Source organism: Talpa occidentalis, unplaced genomic scaffold (genome assembly GCF_014898055.3).
Source record: "Talpa occidentalis isolate TD23 unplaced genomic scaffold, MPIMG_talOcc4v2.1 talOcc4.3, whole genome shotgun sequence".
Lineage (NCBI taxonomy): Eukaryota > Metazoa > Chordata > Mammalia > Eulipotyphla > Talpidae > Talpa > Talpa occidentalis.
In genome coordinates, this window is record NW_023603184.1 from 132,508,467 (window position 1) to 132,525,887 (window position 17,421).

The 17,421-nt window shown below is 35.9% G+C and overlaps 1 protein-coding gene across 17 annotated transcripts in view; it reads right to left on the reverse strand.

Moving 5' to 3' along the window:
- Window positions 1-215: 215 nt before the first annotated feature.
- Window positions 216-17,421, reverse strand: part of LOC119256170 (ribose-phosphate pyrophosphokinase 1-like) — a 301,237-nt gene continuing 284,031 nt past the window's right edge. For all 17 annotated transcript variants that reach the window (XM_054700049.1, XM_054700053.1, XM_054700045.1 and 14 more), the window contains one exon: window positions 216-2,338. In XM_054700049.1, the coding sequence (XP_054556024.1) occupies window positions 1,255-2,211 (957 nt within the window). In that variant the 5' untranslated portion in view covers window positions 2,212-2,338 and the 3' untranslated portion in view covers window positions 216-1,254. The remainder of the gene's footprint in view (window positions 2,339-17,421) is intronic.

The window sequence follows — 17,421 nt, forward strand, 5'->3', positions numbered from 1 at the left end:
GACCTGGCAATCCACACACTGAGGAAGTCTGGAACCCTGAATGATGTATGGAGCAGAGCCCCAAATGCCACCTCATCTGTCTGATGACTGGAGTCTTGGCGAATGAGAGGAAGAAACATCTAGTATATTAATTAAGACATTGAAATATCTGTATTTACGTGTTATAGCAACTATCATTACCTTCACTAATACAAGTACTTAGTCAAAAGTCCAGATCATGCACTTTATTTATTTTTTTTTTCACACACAACAGACAGACACTTTATTAGTATTGTCTATTACAAGAGACAGTAACATCTTTTTAACAGAAATCTCAGGTCATAGGAGAGGCCAAATAGATCCAAGGATGAAAATTAAATATTTAACGATGAAAATTAAATATTTAAATTAATCAAAAGGCACTACACCACCACCGAAAACCTACTACCATAGTGGTAGCAGGCTAAGGAAGATTAAGCTACAGAGTGAAGTCATTTCATGTAAATGTTAGAGATTACAGAGCAGGAAGTGAGTTTGATTTCCAGAAGACTATGGGAGCAATGATCACTTGGGCCCAAGAGGATATTTGGCCAGGAAAAGGACGAGATGGCTGTAAGTCAAGCCAAAGTGGAAAGGAACAGATACAAAGGAGAATCCAAGTAACAGTTCCTAAGCACAGGGTGATGGATCAGGCATTTTCCTCCCAAGAAACATTTGCTGTACTGTGTGCTGCATCTACTCAGGCTTCTGCCCGAGGGCTGCTGGAGCTGAAAGCTGCCAGCTCCTGTCTTAAGGGGCTTGGCAACCAGGGCTCCTGCGGTAATATAACATAGAACTTACAGAGCTTATCAAATAAGGGGGTGGGGAGAGGTAAACAGGGGTGGGAGTAAGGGACTGGGCTGGCTTTGTTGCTAGCAGTTCTGAACCAAGGAAAACCCTGAAGCATTCACATGCAAAGTAGTCTAAGTACCCTAATCAAATTCAAATACCCCTATACAACACCCTCCAGTTTGAAATCTTACAATAGCTACACTGTAAAGCTGCAAGACTCACAAAATTGAAGTAGCCAGAATGAGACAATGCGGTAGGAGATGTCAACAATTAATCTCAACCTGTCTTCCCCTAAATCAGGAGAAACACTATTTATTATACCTGATGTGGGACTTAGTAAACTACACTGGAGCAAGCTGGGTCTTTTGCTCAATAGTTCATCAAATATCAAGGGAAAACAGGGATGGGGTTCAGTTTATTTTTAAAAAGCTTCGGTTAATTCTATTATAAAGGGACATGGCTGAACAGGTAAGAAACCGATTCTCCATTGTGAGTTCTCCTGATGGCTTCTGCGAGGATCATGGAGATGTCAGTCACCTGTATTTTGGAGCAATGCTTCATCTTGTCCTCCTGAGGTATGGTGTTGGTAACTACTACTGCTTCAAAGCATGCATTGTTAATGCGAGAAATGGCTGGGCCAGAAAAGATTCCGTGAGTCAAGATAGCATAAACTTTCGTAGCTCCAGCTGAGAGAAGTTTGTCAGCCGCGTGGCAGATTGTGCCACAAGTGTCGGCCATGTCATCCACCAGGATGGCCACCCGGTCCTTGACATTTCCCACCAGCACCATGCGGTCCACTTCATTGGCCTTCTTCCGTTCTTTGTGAATCAAGGCAAAGTCCACATTCAACCGGTCTGCAATGGAGGTCACTCTCTTAGCCCCACCAGCATCGGGTGAGACAATAGTACAGTTCCTCCACTCAGAGATGTTCTCCCGTATCCACTTCAGGACAGCTGGCTCTGCATACAAATTGTCCACTGGGATGTCAAAAAAGCCCTGAATTTGAGAAGCATGCAGGTCCATGGTGATAATATGATCTGCACCTGCTACTGATAGCATGTTTGCAACAAGCTTGGCTGTGATGGGAGCCCGGCTCTTATCCTTCTTATCTTGCCGGGCATAAGGGAAGCATGGAATGACTGCAGTAACTTGGCGGGCAGAAGCAATCTTACAGGCATTAATCATGATCAAAAGTTCCATTAGATTGTCGTTGATTTCGCCACAACCACTCTGTACAATATAGACATCTTCTCCTCGTACACTCTCACCAATTTCCACACAGGTCTCCTGATTGCTGAATTTCTTTGTCACCACCTTGCCTAGCTCCAGGCCCAGGCGCTCGGCAATTTTCTGGGACAAGTCCTGGTGGGAGCTTCCACTAAAGATTTTGATGTTCGGCATCTTGGCCCACTGCCCTGGCCTCTCTCCGTGCAGTGATCGTGGCTGCTGTTGAAACTCGAACACAAGTCGCCCCAGAGACTCTGTGCAAAATGCTTCGCGTTGCTACTCCGCCATCTTAGATCATGCACTTTAAAAAAAAAAAAAGAATAATTGTTATTCTACCTATGCTTTTTTTTATCTATACGTTTGTGATAGCACTTTAATACTTACATTATACTTATAGATGCCTAATTCTCCTCTACCAAAGAGTTCCCAGAGGACAGGATTTATGTTTCATTTCTTTTACATATTCTATACATTCTTGCACTGTCAGAACTCAAAAATATTCATTCAATTGAATAAAGAGAAATAAAGGTCAAAGCAAACAGGAAAATTATTTTCATTCAGAGTCTACATTGCATTAATTCATTGTGGCTGTCAAAATTCTTAACTAACCAATTTAAATAATTTTCTTTAAATTAAACTTGCTAATTTTAATGAAATTTTCCATTCAAAAGAGTGAAGATGATTTAGGCATAGAAAGCCTAAGAAAAATGACTATCAAGAATTTCACCTAGTTATCAGCTCACACAGCTGATATATTAATACAATGCTTAATAGTGGAAGGTGCGTCAGAACTAGGCACAGAACCAAAAGCCAAAGAACATAAGCCAAGGAAACAAACAATAGATCTCTTGAGCAAATTTAAAAAAAAATAACAGTATATTGGAGATTTATAAGAAAGCACAAGTGAGCTTATCTGAAGGAACAAATAATGTCTAAACTATAATTGTTAATAAACTTAAACTGTGAGTTCTTAATGAGTTTGCTATGCAGAAGCACTTTTAAAAAGTCACAAAAAATACTTTTCTCTACATAAGGAAGGAAAGGTTAAATTTTAGGATCACCTGAAAAAGTAAAAACTCCAGAAATTTTAACAAAGGGAAAATATTGTATTTTGCCATAAATTATCATATTGAAAACACCTTCAAGATCTTCCCATTTTTATATATGATAAAAAAATGGTTGAAGTGAAAACTAATTTGAACTCTTGAATTTCTAGAGAATGCAGGAGCATTACTGTAGTATTTACATGGTTAATTGCTAGTAGGTCGGTATAAAGGAGTCATTTATTTTGAAGTATTTCAGGTACTTAAAGAAATGTGATTAATGTTACAATAATATTGCTAACCCTAGATAATTTTCACCTGTTTTCTGTTTAAACAAATAAACAGTACTTAGCTAATGAGTCTACTATGTAATCATGGTTTTCAACACAAATCTATGAGATTGAGTTTCTGAAAATAAAATAATTGATGCTCTCAGATTAGACAGGGAACAGTGACTAGAGTGACTTTCCAGGTAAACATTTGTATGGGAATTATTGAATTATACCCTTTCTAAATAACTGAAAAAAATAAAAATTTAATTTACAATCATTATATATGGTGATATTATTTGTGATAGCAGAATAAAAATAAGAGTAATGGGATACACACTATGAAAAGGAAAAAATGTTGAATGAATTAGGATACATTAAAAAAAGGAAATTCCATGGTTTTGAACACATTAGATATAATTTATATGTAGGAAAGAAAGCAATACTGAATCTGAGAAAATTACTATTTCTTTTTTATCTGGGCAAACCAGAATTACCACCTTTTTCCCTTTTGAAATGAAAGGGATCAGAGCAGTTGAACATATTTTGATTAGCAAATATTTATTCAGTATTCACAAGAAATTAAATACTGGGAGAGACTTTGGAGAAAGTTCTTCTATGAGAAGGAGTAATGCAATTCATTTTAGATTCTTAAAAATAGCAACACAAATTAAAAAATAAATGAATTTTAGTAAAATGCAATAAAAATATTTGTGCGCATTTTTAGGATGCAAGGGACCTGTTTTTCAAGTCATTCAATCTCTCCAAAATCAACTTTCCTGTCTATGAAAGGGGGTAGGAATAATGGCTGTTTTATCTAATCTGTGAAAACTATGTTAGAAAATAGGCACATTCTTCAGAATATCATCCATATCAATTTCTTTATAGGACTCACTTTGGTTTAGAGTACATATATTTCATAGAACATACATATTTCTCAAATTAGTATTTTTGGCTGATATTTACAAAGAAAAAATCTACATGCCCCAAACCTGGTATTAAGCAAAATAATGTGCAGAAAAAATATTGAAATACCATCCAGATATAATTATGAGGCCATCAGAATCACATGTGGAAACCTTTAAAAAACCAATGTCACCAGAGGGAATATCCAGTATTTTTCAATACACATAGTAAACTGTATGAGAGCCACCATATTGATTGGTGATCATTAATCGAATGTTTAATTATTTAACTTCTTAAGGCAATTTGTGTGGCTTTCATGTAGCAAGATTGTTTTACCTTATTTACCTTTTAGGAAATGAGGACTTTGGGTGGACAAGTCACATAATAAAATATTTCACATCTTAAAATATTGGGAAATAATCTCCCAGTTAGCATTACTGTTAAAACATCAGATTTTTTGGGGCCTCCCCAGTGGCACAGCAGGTTGAGCACCACACTGTGAAGCTGTCCACAGCCTCTGCAGCGTGGGTTCGATTCCCAGCCGGCGAAGGAGAAACCCACATGGCGTGGCAGACCTCTCCTGCCTTGCCTGCTGTTCCCCTCAGCAGTGTCTTCAGTCTATCTGCCTGTTCTGCTCACCGCTCTGTCTCTGGTGAATTCTCTCACCCTACTGCTCCTCTGATCTGTACCCGGGTTCTTATATAAATAAATAAATCTTTAAAAAAATGTTTATTAAAAAAACAAAACATCAGATTTTCATTGAATGTTTCACTGAAGTCAAGTGGGTAATCTCTATACAGTCACCATAACTGTCAAGTACTAGGAAGTCAAAATATGTGAGGAATCTTATAGTAAACCTAATAAAGAGAAAACAGATTCTTTATGACTACCTATTTTTGAGAATGTTGTTACTAAGCATAGTATAATAGCTTATTTTCTAGAACTGTCATTAAAAGAATTCCATGCTCAGAATCACAATATCACTATTTTTAAATACATTTACATATTTAAAGTCTATTTTTGATTTTCAAGGCATGTTATTTTGTCAAAAATATTTTAAACTCTTCAATATTTTTGATGGATGTGTATAAAATACAAACTTGTGTTATTTTAGTTGTCTGGAAATAACTTGTGTTCATGTAGAGCTGCTACATTTTCATTTAAGATATTGCAATCTGTTGTCAGATTTTATTACTCTTGTGTATCTGCTGTGATTGCCAAGCATCATTTCAATAAACGTCTCTCAAAGAGAATCATACAGTGCTAAGAATAGCCAAATAAGCTAAACAGAGGCTGAAGAATATAACTGCATGGTAGTGGTTTGTATTTTGGGAAATGTTAATGATCATCTTATGATTAGGTTATGAATCCATTCATTTATTTGTGGTTTCCTTAAGAAGTATTTTGTGATATTTAATCTATGTGCAATATTTGATGATATTAGTATTATGGAATTGCAGTTAAATTTTAAACCACCCATATACGAATTAATTTCTTATTATTCTTAATAACTAAAAATCATGCATTTCCCTCCTATAAAAATAAAATTTTCACTCAAACTTTTCTGAAAGTAATGTGAAGAAAAAGATTGAAAGATAGCCAATGAAAAGAAAGCAAAAGTAGAAATGTGCTCTCAAGCAATAAAATTGTGAGTTGTAGGAAGAGGTCCAGTATTTTCTAAGCCCCAAATTTCTATAATTTCAACACCCATTCAGTCATATCTACTTATATTTGATATAATTCTCTTTTTGCACAAGATCTAGTCATTTTGAAGTAATGGAAATACGTGATGGAATTTTAGAAATGGTAGGCCATTTAAAGACCATCAAGATATTAGTTTTATTCATCTCAAATTTGTCAGGACATATTCCACAGCAGGTACTTAAAGCATATTTTTGATAAATACATTAACGAATATAGTTCAATGTTCCCCAATCATTTTTATGTGATGGAAGACAGGAAAATGGTCAAAGCATGGCATTCCTGGGTAAAAGGAGGAGGCTACTCATGGCCAAGGGTCACTGGGCAAAAGGCCCTGACCAGCCTACATCCTGCCTTGAGAGCTGAAGCTTCACTATCTTGACATACCTATAGCTCATTCCTACATGCCATGTAGGAAGCTCACAGCTAACAATTTGTGAAAGACCAATAAATACTGATTTCACGCTGCTGACCAGTGCAAGCATGAAAAGTGATAATAAAAACTGAGAATTCTATTGAGAAAAATGTGCATCAAGTTCAAGATTATGCAAGACAAGTATCTACACCTATTGTGTATATGCCCAGGATAACATTGGTAAAGACATACAACTGTGGCACCTTCATGGATCCGCTGTAACAAGGGAAGCTAGGAAATCAGATTCACCCTGATTCATGATAAAAAGAAAGAAGAGTGGATCATCCACATTCACTAGTGCAGATGCCCTATCATGTCCAACAAGAGTTCCACATTGCTTTTCTGCCAAGTATTTCACACATCTGGATAGAGAACTCGAGAAGATGTAAGGCATCCATGACAGTGGACCTCCAATGTGGGGCCATACACACCTCTTTAATCATTGACAACCTTCATATTCCTTTCATAAACCATTGACAGTAGATAAAAGCAAGATCATCACATATCTGTTTATCTCCAATGTCCCACACTTATTTTATAGGCCAGAAAACAGTTCAGAAGAAATCATTTACGTAGTCTCTTCTAATCATTCAGTGGTGGGAGAACTGGAAGTCAGATCTACTAAAACAGCTACAGAGATGAAATGGAAGATGTCAATCACAGCTATCCCACAAAAAGTAACACCACTTCCAAAGGAGATTAGAGTTCTAGATACTCATTCTTAATTTGTTCTGAAGAAAACTTAACCAAAACACTAGAATAAGGTGTATTTTTTTCAAATGAGTTAGCTATATTAAAATACTTATTGTTTTCCTGTAGAAATTAGCCTTAATTATACCCAAATATACATTCAGTTATTAGATGAAATCAGAGATAACTTTGGCATGTGCTTATATAATTCCTTTGGTGACTCAGTATTTGACTGTGTGATCTGGTTGCCATTTGACTCTTGAATTTCAGATATACTCCCTGGATATTTGATGAGATTCTATTTTCATACCCCAAGTTCAATGTTACGACCTTACATACTAACCTTACATACATAACTCATGCTGTGCTCCATGACTTTGCTAGCACTAAATTTAGGGTTCTCACAATATACAAATATTTCATGTTCTCCTTGGAGTATTTTTGCTCAATTGTTGGAAGTATCAATTTATCAGCAAAATAACATTGGCTAACATTCCTCCACTGTCACTGATGAATGAGGCACAAGTCATTGTTTCCCTGGAATGAAATTTAACATAAGGGTGTTCCCTTTATTATTTTAACATTTAAATAATATGCTTTCTTCATATAATCATCAAAGACAAAATCAACACCCAACATGCTGTCAAGCTTGCTGAGCAATTGTGAAATTGTGCATGAAAATATGGAGTGAAGCGCTTACACAATAGGAGATAATCTATCAACTATAGCATCAGAATATTTGTGGCAAGAGTAGTGAATATGAACTGGTTTGTGAGGAGGGACAATAGCTTCACTAAGAAGGAATCGGTGGAACATCTTGGATCGGCAATGTTCTGACTCATGTTACAAAAGAAAACTTCCTAATTCTCACACTACACCCTTCTTCCTCAGACAATCATAATCAAATCACAGCAGATATCCATTAATTAATATGTTAATTCATTTTTATTTAATAAATATTATTGGGTCTCTATTATGCATTCAGAGGCTACTAAAGAAAACAAAGTTTGTGTGGTTATGAAGTTTGCATTCTAAATACGTAATATGCCAGTTGATAAAGAAAAATAAAATACAGTAAAGGTATAGCATGATGGTATTAAGGTGCACTTTCTGCTAGGTTTGCCAGAAGTGCCTCCTTAAAAGATGAAAGCAGAGAATAAGGGAACTGGTATAGGTAGGGAGGTGGACACTGTCATAAACGGAGGTGGGGAATTGAGGAACTTGTCTTTCATTGCTGAATTTTTCACAGAAAAAAAGCAACACAAGTAAGGAGGAGAGAGAGAATGCTGGAAGTTTGAAGATCAGGAAAAAGTGAGAAGATAAAAAAAACTGTCCGAATTGACTTGTGGGAAGCAGGAAAGTTTCTGCCCAACCTCATGAGGACCCACCTCATGTCTGAGATCATTTTTAACTGTGACCAGTCAGAGGACAGCCAGGAGTTGTTCTCTAGACACACAACCTGCTCTGGTTAGGTTTGGGGTTAGGGGTAAGAACTTCAGGAGAGAAGAAATGGATGCTGAGGGTGATTACAATGCCTGATCTAAGAGGTGAGACAATGAACTAAGTATAAAAGTAGGTAGGAGGGATGGTGAAGAGGATATTGGGCAATGAGGTTAGAAACCCTAGTGTGCTTGAAGAGCACAATCTCAGAGCATTGTCTAGAGAGTTGAAAGATAACTTGAATTCTGTGCCAGAAATGTAAGAATTGGTCTTGAGGTTTACTCAGTCTAAATGCTGAATAAACATGGCAATAAAGTCTTTCTTCTGAGCACCTAGTAAAAGACTCAGGAAAAACAAGCAAATAAAATAAACAAAACTAAAAAAATTACTGCTTTATCCAAAGAAATACATATCACTACCTTTTGTTCCCTAATGATCGGTGTTGGTAAGTTGAAATATATATACAATCATCTTGTCTGAGAGGCTGAACTAAAACATTTACATTTTGATTTCCTGGTGAAATTTCTTTCAACAATGAACTAAACTGTAAAATATTCTCTTCATCTTCATTCTCACCATAGGTAATTGTTCTAGGAAGATTACATTTTTTCCCAATGACCCTGATGGTTTGAAATTTCTTATCCAGACTAAAATATCATTGTTTGTTTTAGATCACCTAACAAAACTTTTTTCTTGTGATTACTGGACCCTGACAGTGGAAGTTTATCTTTTTTTCTTTCTTGTTTAAGTTTATTCTCAAATTTCATGTCTTGAAAGATATCTTTGATATTGAGGCTTTTTTTAGCAAGTGGGGGATTGACTCTTAAACTAATGAAATAAAAATAAAATATAGTATGCGTATATATTTAATTATGATTATGAAAATAAAGATTTATGTAAACATTCTCAAGTTGGGTGAGAAACATATCAGGTACACTTGAATGACAGGAGATAACTTACTACATACCCTTCCTCCCCCTGAAATAATTTTGAAATAAGACATTCCTCTGAAAATTGGACTAATGGTCAGCACGTAATGGGTGACCCAGGTCTGACTAAACATATAAAGCTATGGGGGTGAAGCCCACAAGACAGGATCAGTGCCCTTGCACAAAAGACCAGAGAGCCTGCCCTCTTTCTCTATTGTGTAAGAATACAGCAAGACAGCAGCTGTTTGCAAACTAGAATGAAGGCTCTCACCAGACACAAGATCAGCTAACACCTTAACCTTAGATTTCCCAGGTCCCAGAACTGTGAGCAATAACATTCTCTGTTTAAGTCACCACTAGCATTTGTTATAGCAGCCTGAACTGTCTAAGATAAAGAGGAATATATTTCTAATTCATTCATTTTCAGTTGTAGTATAATACTTCTTATTATGAATATCACTATGTATTTTTCATCCTTTCTGATTAGTGTTGGCAGATTTGGCAATTCTACTTCTTATGGGCAGTTCTATTATTTCCACATTTTTATACTTACATTGCTATAGCATATACATTCTTTCCACCACAACTTAATTAGTTGAATGCAGACCTTAAAAGAACAGTTGTTCAGGGGGCCTCCCTGGTGGCACAAGGGGTTAAGCACGGCACTGTGAAGCAATCTGCAGCCTCTGCAGCATGAGTTCCATCCCAGGCCAGGGTGCAACCCACATGGCGCGGCAGACCTCTCCTGTCTCGCCAGCTGCGCCCCTCAGCAGTGTATTTCAGTATATCCACCTGTTCTGCTCCCCACTCTGTCTCTGGTGAATCCTCTCACCACCACTCTCTGGCCTACACCCCAGTTCTTGTATGCAAAAAGAAATAAAATAAGTCTCTAAAGAGCGAAAGAACAATTGTTCAGTTTAAGTATGTTAATACCTATACTAAATATAAAATTCTTGGTTTAAGTGTATGAACTTCTTCTTATACTAGGCATTATAAAATTGTTCTCCAAAGTGTTTTTAATTTATATACTAACAGAAATAGTTAAGAGTTCCTGTTTCCATGATAGCTTCACTAGTAGTGATGTGAATATATTATTATTATCATTGTTATTATTTTATTTTCTATTCTATTGAATTTGCAAAAATATCTTACTATTGTGTTACTTTGTACTCCCATGGCTGTTAGTCCAAATTACACTTACTTAAGTTGACATATGAAGTTGTTCTATGTAATAATTGTATGGGATTCATATCAGCACATTTCTCACCTCAGTCCATTCATCATGTGAGCACTACTAATGATTCTGGGTGGAGAGAGAAAGTCCTCATGCCCAAAATTCAAGTTGGAGTTGAGGTTTTTTTTTTGGAAAGATTTATTTATTTATGCATATAAAAGCAGGGGTACAGGCCAGAGATGCGGGGGGGGAGAGGATTCACCAGAGACAGAGTGGGGAACAGAACAGGCAGACTGACTGAAATACACTGCTGAGGGGAGCAGTAGGCGAGACAGGAGAGGTCTGTTGCGCCATGTGGGTTGCTCCTTGGCTGGCTGGGAATCGAATATGTGCTGCAGAGGCTGCGGATCACTTCATAGTGTGTTGCTTAACCCCTTGTGCCACCAGGGAGGTCCCTGGAATTGAGGATTTGGGGGATGTTGACTAAATGAGAACCTGAAAAAAAGAATAAAAATATAACTGTGAAGATTCCTTCAACTTCCCCAATAAACTCAAAAGCCTTTATGACAATGGGAATGGTCTTTAATGAATTTAATTTCCAGGTTGTACAAAGGTAAACTATTTGACCAGTCTTACTGTAAAATGAAGACTAATAACAAATTCATTGCTACTTTGGGGTTAAAATGAATGGTGCTAGCTAGAGAACAATGGACTTTTACAGTTTACTGGGGCATGGCCCACATTAGTGTATTGATGCCATCAATGCCCTGCCCCAGCCTCAAGTTCAACTTTGAAGGTTTTTTTTTCTTATTAAAGTCAAGTAGTGTGTCTATATATGAGTCATAAAATGGTCTTCCCTTGTCAACCAGTTGAATTGTCTTCTTAGCTTTACTTCTTTTTCTAGCCACTGCTACAAAGACTAGTTATATAACATAGATGCAACCAGACCACGCCATACATCAGGTCTAAAGAGGAGGTTTAGCTTTCTACTCTGGCAGAACTTTCTTTGATATGACATGTGTGACACCCAAGGGAAACAACCCCCTTTTACTAATCATTTACATATTTTATTGAATCATTAGGTCAATGGGTATAATCAAACAATAACTTTCTTGTCCTGATTTCTTTTTTAAAACGCAACCATATGATACTGTATGTATTTTTTCATTCCTTTTTCCCCTTTATATTGAAGTAACATTAGTTTAAGTACTGTATGAGATTCAAAGGCATAAAATATCTCCTCAGATGCATGACACCACAACCACACCCATCCCAATGCACCTGAGCTCTCAGAGTCCATTGGACCCCATGCCCTCTGTTTTTTCATACCCCGTTCCCTGCTTCAATTCCACAGATTTCCAGGGTTTGTTATTGGTTTGGTTTTGTCTGATTCTTTGTTTTGTTTCTCTATATTCCACATATAAGAAAAACCATCTGGTATTTCTCGTCCCCCTTCTGACTTATTTCACTTAGCATTATGCCCTCCTTCTATGTTGTCACAAATGGCAAGAGTTCATCTTTTTTATAGCTAAGTAGTATTCCATTGTGTATATATGTACCACATATTTTTAATCCACTCATCTGTCCTTGAATACTTAGGTTGTTTACATAACTTGGCTATTGTAAAAATGAGTGCAATGAACACTGGAGTGTATAAATCCCTCCAAATTAGTGTGTTTGCACTATCCAGGTAGATACTTAGGAGTGGAATTGCTGGATCAAAAGGTAGATCTATTTTTAATAATTTGAGAAGCTACCATACTCTTTCCCATAAAGGCTGGACCAACACTGCATTCCCACAGTGTATAAGGTTCCTACATCCTCACCAACACTTATTGTTTCTGGTGTTTTTGATATGGGTTATTCTCACAGGTGTGATATGTATCTCATTGTGGTTTTGATTTGCATCTCCCTTAATCACTTACATCTTGCAGTGCAGTAGAGTTGATGATTCACAAAACATCCCTTAGTGGGATGAGATCCAATGGTTAGATACTTCTCTTTTATTTTTACCAGGTAAACTATCCTAATAGTTCTAACGATATTTCTAAGGATCTAAGAATGATCTTTAAGGTTGATGAAAGGAGACTTTATCATAGACTCCAGACTATGAAGTAGAAGCAAGTGAGGTAAGAAGAGAACCAGGATGGGGGGAAAAGGAATAACTGCAAGAAAAAATCATAAGGGGGTAGGAGTAAAATTCAGTATATAATTGGAGGACACAGCTATAGATCGGAACAGGAAAAAAATGCATTCACTGTATTAAGATGAAAGTTAAAATATATTAGTACCAGGGTGAGTTAGGTGACAAACTGGTAGCAAAAGATAAAGTTCTCTTCTGATTTCTTTATTCAGATGGATTTAAATACAGGTAAGGGTTTGGTAGTGAGGGGATTTGAGATGTTTGAGGAAGAAAGATATGCTTAACAGTTAATGAGAAACAGATGTCCTAGAGAATATGGTAGTCTATGCTAGAGTCTCCTTCTTTCATAGCCCCATATATCCTTCTTAGATCCTTTCAATATAAGTGACTTGGGAAAGTATTAGAATTAGTAGCAAACCCTATCTTTTTTATCTTTCCTCATGCACTACCAAAATTAAAAAAAGACTGTTTCACAATTATTACAATTTTAAACTTTGCATTGTTGGAACAGATTAGACAATTGCAGTGATTCACAGCAGCCCGCAACATCAACATCATCTTAGAACTTGTTACGAAGGAAAACACTGAGGAATTTCATAGACCTCTTGATTAGGAATCTGTAGTAGATCCAGCAATCTGTTCCTATAAACCTTCTAGACGATTCTTATGAGAGCTACCGGTTGATACCCACTGGACTACTTTATGTCCTTGCTTAATTTATCTTTGCACAATTTATTCGCATGTATTTGATTTATAAAATTATTCTTTTAAAATAAAAATTCTACAAGATGAAAACAAATTTAGAGTTCATCTGCAGCTAACCAACATTTAGTAAAACACAAGTCACATCAATTTTCAAAGCTATAGTAATTGTTTGAGGTATTATAAAATTCCCTATAAAATGTAAACAAAAATTTCTATATATATTAGCTGATGCATAGCCTAATTTCCTTATTGCATTTTTAAGAACTGACAGTGTTGGTTTATACTAGATCACAACATTGATATTAATCCTGGATGTTAATGAGGCATGCATTTGTTCAGATTTCTAGTTGATATTTTAGATAGGGATTGAAATGAATTTATAAAAATAATAATGATGAGGTTGAAGGTTTTCTCTATTGTTTGCCTTTTGGATATGCTAAGTTACTAACCAATTGATATATATTCAATGCCATCAAAATAATTAAGAACAAAAACATTTTTTGAATAATTAGATACATACCACAAAATAAAACAAACTATAATGTAGATTATATTTGTACCATCAAAATTCATGTTTGAAAGAAATCTTTAGTTCAGTAACTAATGTTTAAAGGAATAATAAAGGTTCTAGTTTATTAGTAGTGATTTTTGATGAGAAATACAAAACTATGTAAATCTAAAATCTCTTCTTTAACAGTCGCAATAAAGCAGTTTAAATACGGGAGTTGCTTAGACGCTACACAGATTATTTTCAGTATAACATAGAACATACACAAGAGTTCTACTGCCAAGAGCATCTCCCCTAATACCTCTCCCTACACTATAAGGAAATGCTTCCTTGATCTGGTCAGTAATGAAAAAAAAAAATGCTTGATAGTTCAAAGTCATCAATGACCCCCAAATTCTTAACCTCTGGTAATTGCTACAATCTAGTCTATCTCCCTCAGAGTCCTCTGATGCCCACTTGGGAATTATATGCCACTCATTTAGGAAAGTACCAGCACCATAATCATCATCAGAAATATACTAAACATTGATTATCCTACAAAGAAATAAAAGAGACATTTTTCTTCCTCAGAAAAATAATTAGGAGCTTTCACTTCATTTGCTAGATTTTGTTTTATGCTGTTCCCATGTTGCTTTCCTCCTCTTTTTGTTTTCCAGTTGTTATATGACATTCTAAGTTAAAGTTTAATCAGAACTGACCTCCCATGGTGGCAACACATGTTAATAAATGGTTTCCTCTGTGGAGACAAACAAACATAGAATAAAATAAAGCTTAATCCAATGACATGATATGATATTTTAAGATTGCTGCAAAATACTCCCTTGGTGGATATGGGGGAGGAACGGGAAGATATAAAGGAAATAAAGATTTGACATTTATTGATAACCGTTGAACCTGGGTCAAAGGGTACCTAGAGGTCCATTACTCTTCTATTGAATGTGTTTGAAATTTTCTACAATTAAAAGTTAAAACAATATTTAATAACATTTAATTTTGTTTGGAAATTAAGATTTTATTGCAACTCTTGAAATAATTGAAGGCACACTGGAGTGTTGCAAAACAAAGATTGAAAATTAATGTTGAAGCTTGTGAAGCAATTGTTCACAGTAAGAATTTAAAAAATTCTAGTAGTGAGTAGATAGCAGAATGCTTTTTCGAGAGATTGATAGGAAAATAGCACCAATTTTCTCATCACTTTCAATTTGTGATAATTATGAATAATTTCAAAGTCTTCCCAGGGTGTTTCCGGGGTGATTTGACATCTCAACTGAACTCAGTCTCAGATACAGCCAGTTACCATGGGCAACAGCTTAGATCTAGCTTGGGTTTTTGCTCTCTAGTAAGGCTCTGTGTTGGACAAGGCACACATGGGTATAAAGAGTGTTGGAATGAGGTGGAATTAAGATTTTCTCTGAGGGAGGAATGTACTATTGAGTTCAACTGGATGAAGTCACACAGTGTTCAGAGGTACCCCAACAAAGCATAATGCCTGTGCTGTGTTTGAATTTCTTGCCTGTTGTCTCACTTTCTGTGTCACAGGTATAAGTTACTTTTCCTCCAAGTCTTTTTTTTTAATTTTAAAATGCAATAATACATATTACAAAGAGGTATTCTAATAGTTGAGGATTATTTCTGCAACATTCCTGGAACTTACTAAACAATACAGCAAATGGTAATGGTTTATTCTAACATATTATATGCCACTCTATCTGGAATGGACTAAATTATGATGAGTTAAGTTCTGATTCCATGAAGATCACAGATGCAAGTGATAGGAAAAGGGACATGCTTCTCCAAATTGAGTGTTTGCATAGTACAGTTATCCCCTCAGTGATAAGTGAGTATACCATATTAACTTAGATTTAATCAGGCAGGTTCAGAGATAGGCAGGATGATGTTGTCTACATATGCAACATTTGGATGGTTTAAGAAGAAAAAAGGAAAAAATCCTAATGTGAATAATGAACATATCTTTTGATCAAGCAGCCTCTAATAACTAAAGCAGGAACTGTAGGGCAAAACAATACCAATCTTGTATTGTCATAGGGCTGGAAGGCAAATATCTTTTTTTTAAATGAATGCAGGCTTATTTGCTTAATATAATACCATAGAGATGGCAAAGTTGGTATGAATTTTTTTTGCCTGCACCTAGGAGTATATAACTGATTGAAGTATCTCCAACATATAACACTAACATTTGGAACTTTATTTCCAGAACAATTATTGAGTGTATACTAAGTATTAGACACTGCTCTATGTGTTGAAAATAAGGTAGTAAATGAAATACATAAAATCTCCCCATAGAATTCATATTGTAGAAGGCAATGATGAACAATCAATGTTTTGTAAATCAATGAATACTCAATAAACCTCGCAAATAGGCCCAAAACTTTCTCCAGAAACCAGGTTGGGTCCTGCTCAAGACCTTGCTTTGTACACAATCATCATGAAAGAAGCAATCTTTGGTAGATAACTTTCAGCAGAATTCCTCCAATTTATTAATTTTTTTTCAAAGATTTATTTTTATTTATTTATACAAGCACTGGGTACAGTCAGAAGCGTGGAGGGGTGAGAGAATTCACCAGAGCCAGAGCAGGGTACAGAACAGGCAGACTAATGAAGTACACTGCTGAGGGGAGCAGCGGGTGGCAGGAGAGGTCTGCACACCATGTAGGACCATCGCCCAATGGCCGGGGATTGAACCGGTGCTGCAGAGGCTGCGGGCAGCTTTGCAACCCAGTGCTCAACTGCTGCGCCACCGAGGAGGTCCAGAATTCCTCCAATTTAAATCTGATGACTGAATTTTGATAATCCTCACTTGTTTAGTTAACCAGTATAATTTATCCTCAAGTACTACACCCCTTGGCCATTAGTAGATTTAGTTTGATTTTATCTAGTTACCAAAATTCTGCTAAATGTAAATTTAGGTTTCTCTTAAATGCATGTGATCAACAAATGTGAAAAGTTAAAGTTAACTTTCCTTTCATTTAAGGGTGATAATTATTTGAAATCAATGCTTATATGATCATTAATAAATAAAAACAATATTGTTAATATACATATTTAGTTACCAAGTACCAATCATTGTTTAAAGCATTATAAATACACTAATCTCTTAATGCCCCTAAAATCTTATGAAGACTACTATTTCACTTTACAAATGAAGAAACTGAGGCACAGTTGGGTAATTACCCAGATCAAGTAAATGGAAGACTCACACTTTGAATCTAGAGTTTGTGCTTATAACCACAATACTAGGTGTTCTCTGAGAATATAAACAAATAAATTTTAACTGGCAGATCTACAGGTCACAAAGAAAGTACATTTTATCTTTAATGTGATAACAAACAAAGCACAGGTGATTATATTGCCTTCTCTGAAGATGGCCCCTTTGATACAAGTTGCTTTACGTGGACCCACTGCATTTATTTCAATGGATTAATAAATTACTTCAGACTTAG